At 34.3% G+C, this 6,000-nt stretch overlaps 1 protein-coding gene across 9 annotated transcripts in view; it reads left to right on the top strand.

Annotated features, from left to right (window-relative positions):
• Positions 1-6,000, top strand: part of LOC145242123 (uncharacterized) — a 178,044-nt gene that overhangs the window by 133,293 nt on the left and 38,751 nt on the right. For all 9 annotated transcript variants that reach the window (XM_080105039.1, XM_080105040.1, XM_080105044.1 and 6 more), the window contains 2 exons: positions 2,553-2,644; positions 4,698-4,804. In XM_080105039.1, coding sequence (XP_079961165.1) covers positions 2,553-2,644; positions 4,698-4,804 — 199 coding nt within the window. The remainder of the gene's footprint in view (positions 1-2,552; positions 2,645-4,697; positions 4,805-6,000) is intronic.

Consider the following 6,000-nt stretch of genomic DNA (forward strand, 5'->3'; position numbering starts at 1 on the left):
TTTTTTACTTTATTTAAAAATTGTTTTTATTTTCTCTATTATCTTTTATTTCTTACCTTTTTTTTCCTATTTGTTCTAACCTTTACAATAATTACAAATGCATCTTAATTTTTTTAAAATTTAGTTCAACATTTTTAAATGAATACTCCAATAATGGAATTTTGTGAATTTTTGTGAATGCTGCGTTTCTCAACTTTTCTTAAATATGTTTCCAGACTTTTTTGTATAGACATTTAAAATTGTCATAGACTCTTGGAAATTCAGTATAATATTGCTACATATCTTATGAGATGACTGACCAATTTTTATGATTTCAGGTTCAAATGAACAGCTACAGCAAGAATTGGAATACACCCTACTAAAGCCTGATTGTTACAGTAGGTGAATTTCAAAAATGCAATCTGGACGTGAGAACATATTAGAAGAATGATATGTAATAAAATTCTGTTTTAAATTTGGAAAAAATGCCAGGAAATATATAGAATGCCTCGGATTACTTTTGGACCATTTTGCATGAATCAAGCATCAGCTTTTGAGTGGCATAAGAGATTCAAGAAAGACGGAGTCTGTGAGAGATGATGAGAGGTGAGGAACTGAAGATGCAGAAGATTTGTACGGATGCATCAATCTACAGCCCCATCCTTGTCAAAGACTATTTGATCAAGATGGGTATCAGGGCAGTTCCTCACCTTCCCAATAATTCAAACTCTGCTCCTTATCAGTTTTGGTTATTCCCTAAGCTCAAGGAAAAACTTAGAGGCTGTCATTATGAGACAATTGAGGAGATGACAAGGGTTATTGACATGCTTACACAAGAGGACTTCCATGGGATCTTCCAGAAGTTCTTGGAATGGTACAAGTGTATTGCAGTGGGAGGAGATTACTTCAAAAGGGACTAGAGTTTCATATTCGTACTATCAACAAAAGTCTGACAAACAAAAGTCAGACAAAAAAAAGTCTAGAAACTTATTGAAGGTACCTTGTAAGATTAGAAGTTCAGAACATCTATTATATGTTTTTCATTTATTTTTTATTTTAACGTTATAATACCTTTACTTTATATATCATTTTAAAGAGCGGTTTTAGCTCTGTCTAATCGTTTAAATTGCAATTGTTTGAAAACACTTATGTCTTTTTACAGAACATTGAATACAAGATGGAAAAAAGCAAATGTGCACAATTTTCTTATTTTAATTCAAGCTAGGCCAAAAAGCTGCTGAAACAGCTTGCAATATCAATGAAGCATTTGAAACCACTACTGAATGCACAACACAATGGTGGTTTAAGAAATTTTGTGGTGCCGACGAGAGTCTTGAAGATAATGAGCATCGTAGTTAACCATTGGAGGTTGACAATGATCAATTAAGAGCTTTAGTCAAAGCCAATCCATGTACAACTGTTCAAGAACTTGCGTCTGAATTAGACGTAATGTATACAACGATTTTCAATCACTTGGGAGAGATTGGAATAACAAAAAATAACTTGATAAATGAGTGTCTCATGAATTGAACAACAACCAAAAGAAACGCTGTTATGAAGTGTAATCTTCCATTTTTTAAGCAACAAGAACAACCCATTTCTTGACTGGGTTGTGACTTGCAATGAAAAGTGGGTTCTTTATAACAACTGTCGATGCTCAGCTCAGTGGTTAGATGCCAACAAATCTCCACAACACTTCCTGCAGCCAGAGTTGCACCAAAAGAAGGTCATGCTGACTGTTTGGTGGTCTGCGACTGGTCTTATCATTACAGTTTTTTTAATGTAGGTGAAATCATTATGGCGGTGGAGTACTGTCAACAAATGGATGAAATGCATCAGAAACTTCGACAACAACACCCAGCATTAGTCAACAGAAAAGGCCCAATTCTCTTCCACGACAATGCCCGAACGCACATTGCTAAACTGGCCCTGCAGAAGTTGAACGAATTGGGCTACGAAACTCGGCCTCATCCACCATACGCTCCAGACCTCTCACCTACTGACTACCACTTTTTCAAGCATCTCAACAACTTTCTGCATGATAAATGCTTCTAAAACCTAAGCGATATTAAAAGCGTCTTTAGCGACTTCATCGCCACCATAACACAAGATTTTTACCTTACTAGCATAAATACACTTGTTTTGCGTTGGCAGAAGTGCGTTGATTCTGATGGTGCTTATTTTGATCAATAAATTTTGTTTGAGCTGAGATATGTTCATATGAATTCCAAAGTTAAAAACCGCAAGAACATTCTTGTCAACCTGATAATAGATTCCTTGTGAAATCAGTGAAAATTTCTTCTCCAAATTAGTACATAATAACACGGAAAAAACACCTCCTCATGACAATACTTGACCCAGCTGAGTCTCAGGGAATGAATAATTTTTAAAAAAATTTTAGATATTATTCATTCAGGATGAAGACAATACAAACATTGTGGGTGTTGTTTTGTAGTTTTTGACTTTTAGCTGAACATACAAGCATATAAACACACAGACAACTGCCTTTTACCCAATAGGTTAAATGAAATGATTTATTAATGTTTTGTTTCTCGTTTCATATTTGTTTTTAGTCAAATTGCATCTGAAGAAGACGGTGGCAGAAAATCGGATCTGTCTTCTCAGAAAGAGACTACACACGAAGAACTTGATTCCAAAGATACAGGTAGGCAAAGACTTACATATTTTTTTTTATTTGTCAAGAGCATATTTCACTTGAGGATAAACGTTAATGAGATGGAATTATTGTCAGAACCAAATTCAAATGGTTATGGATAAATGCTTGGAGATAAATACAAATACATAGAGGATATTGCAAAGGCTTCTGCAAAGAAAGTGAGTTCCCTCTATCGAGCAAGAAGACTACTCATGTCTGAGAGTATCCTGTACCTCTACAAGGCCACCATTCGCCCATGTATGGAGTATTGTTGCCACATCTGGGCTGGTGCATCTACCACTAGTCTCTCCCTCTTAGATAGGGTCTAAAAAAGAGTTGTCAATCTAATATATCCCACTTTATCAACTAAGCTGCAGCCCCTGTCCCATCGGTGCAATGTTGCATCACTGTGCCTGTTTTACAAATATTTTAATGGAATGTGTTCTGATGAACTCATTGCACTTGTACCCCTTCGACGTACATCATATCCCTGACAAACCCGCTTAGCAATAAGATCTCACCCCTTCACTGTTGATGTCCCTACATGCCAGAAAGCTTTCTATTCTAATAGTTTTTTTTTTCCCTCGAACAACTAGACTTTGGAATTCCCTTCCTGCTTCCCTGGCTGTACTGATATGCAGAAGTTTAAATGTAACATAAACAAATATCTTGTTAATCTTTCCTAGACATGGCCCCCAAATAGTAGCCCCTTATGTCCAAGTGGCGATATGCTTTGTAAGGGGTGAACATAAGTAAACAAAAAAAAAATGTTAAGGAGATGGCATTATTGTCAGAACCAAATGCTTATGGAAATTGTACTTGATTGTAATCTGTTGACATTAACTTTACAAACGATTGGGTTGTAATCTGTGAGGAAGCTGTCCTATGGCAATGTGTTCTACAGAAAGGAAGCCCCTGTGGAGAAGCTCTGTTTGTGGAAATTCTATATATTAAGTTGTAGGATTCTATTTTATTTGCATAGGTCTCTTCTATAAAAACAAATATTCACAAGAGGGACCACATGAAGGTTGCCAACATCTGTAGTTAAGGAGCAGATTGTACAATTGTGAGAAGAATTATGCAGGAAGCAAAAATAATGCAATAACATTGACAGGATTTGAACATGTCACACTGAATTGTCAGTCTATGCTCGTATCCACTTCACTATCACTGTAACAGAGTGCGGATACGCGTATGGCAGCAGCAGCAGCTGTATGCAAATGATGGAGGCATGTGCTTGGTGACATCACAGTGAGAAAGGCAGAAATAGAAGGACAAAAATAGATATGTTACAGACGCATCCTAAACATGGTCGGACAAAGACAAAGTACCACATGCTTGACAGGCAGAATCTTGTTAAGCACATTGGAGTACGAGAATACTTTTGAACAAGAGACTAGGTGTTATTCTGGAAAGTACCTGTAAATAAATGTCTGTTGTTTGACTGAAAACAAAGAGTGAGTTGAATTCTTTCCTTGTCTTTCTTTCCTTGTGACTGTTTGCATACGTGTGGGTCCCGAGTGTGGACAAGTAACGATTATATTAAGTCACCGTCCATAGTTTTCCGAATGAAATGGCTTTTAAATAGAATATGTTAATAAGTATGAGGACAAACTATTTAAGATATTGACACAGAAACATGCTTAAAGCATTGCCGATCTCCGATATTTCAATTTGAATACTCAAATCTTCATTATAACTGGAGAGTGAGAGAAAAAAGAGAAAAGGAGATATAGTGTACAGGTATTCTTTAAATTATTCTGGCAACCTGGGAACTATCCTGTCTCTTGATAGATTCTTCTTTACCGAAATGAGATTTGGTTCGATTTGATCCTTTGGTCCTAGGAGGCCATCCTTACAGGCATTATCTCCTCCTTTAGGAGGGAAGACTTATTGCTATTGCTTGTCATCTTATTTAGTTCTAGGAGGCCATCCTTGCAGGCATTATCTCCTCCTTTGGGCGGGAGAGGTTATCGCCTGTCATCCGATATGGTGTTAGGAAGCAAAAAATATAAAAGAAATAAATTTATCTGCAAATTAACTTTTTTTTTTACAATTTTAGCTTCAACAGAAGACGTGCTATCATCACATGCTTCTGAATTAACTGGACCAAGAGCTATTGTTAATTTTGATTTTGAAGTCCAGGAAAAAGATGAACTAATGTTAAAGGTAGGTTTGCTTGTCTTTATTACTTTACAAAATGAAATCTAGAAAACACTTTGTATCCACTGGGGCTGATTAAAGTGATAAATCATTCAATATCTGTTTATATCAATGATAATATTTTTCTTATACTAATTAAGCTGTGATATTGTATTTGTAAGGATGTCCAATGAAGAGTTATCTTCCCTTAATTTTTGTTTTTTGAGTTTTTCTTGTTTTTGTTTCTCTTTGAATTTGATTTGCATTTTTTGTTAAAATCTACTTGTACTTTTGTATCTTTCAATATATTTTTGTTAGGAAATCTTTTTATTTTTCTGGAATCTAATTTTGTCAAAATATTTTTTTCTTCAGTTTTTTTACCCAAATATTTTTATAGTGTGTGTGTGTATATATATATATATATATATATATATATATATATATATATATATATATATATATATATATATATAAGCCGTACCCGGCCATGCGTTGCTGTGGCTCAGTTTGTTAAAATAGAACACATTCCTCATAAAAAATTGCATTTTGTATTGTTTATTTATTTTATTATTTTTGCAATTTTGTTTTATCAATAAAAGTTGTTTTTTTTTTTCCCCCAAGAAAAGGTGAATTTTTTACCATAAATTGTTAGGTGAAAGTTTTTTTTTTTTTTTTTTTTCAGGAAAACTTTTTTAAAGAAAGTTGGCAGTAAACATTTCTTTTTGAAAACAGAATTTTTATTATAAAAAGAAAAGATGAATGTTTTATATGAACACTGTAAATAGTTAGGTGAAAGTAGAGAAAAGTTAGATTTTTTTTTCAAGAGAATGTACAAATTTTTTTTGTTAATAGATGTTAAGAAAATAAACGGAAAAAATACTCCCATCATTAATTAATTCTGCAAAAAAATAAATAAAATGTTGGTTTAGTGTTTCAACATTTGAACACCGCTCGGCTGAATCCAGTGATTGCCGATCAAACCCTGAACTAATTGGAATCCGATGCGGGGAGGGGGGTTAAATTCTGCATGAGTACCATTCTTTTTAATTTTGTCTTTTTCTCAATTTTTTGTGTGGGCTTTTAGCGCTAGCAAACTAACAAATTTAACCAAAATGCAAAAAATTCAACAATTAAATAATTTCAATAAGTGCCCAGCTCCTAATACAAATCCTAATAAATCAATCCCCCTTATTGGAAACACTGAAAGGAAGGATGAAACCAAA

The sequence above is a fragment of the Euprymna scolopes genome, chromosome 21, assembly GCF_053919585.1.
Source record: "Euprymna scolopes isolate OS-2025 chromosome 21, ASM5391958v1, whole genome shotgun sequence".
Classification (NCBI taxonomy): Eukaryota; Metazoa; Mollusca; class Cephalopoda; order Sepiida; family Sepiolidae; genus Euprymna; species Euprymna scolopes.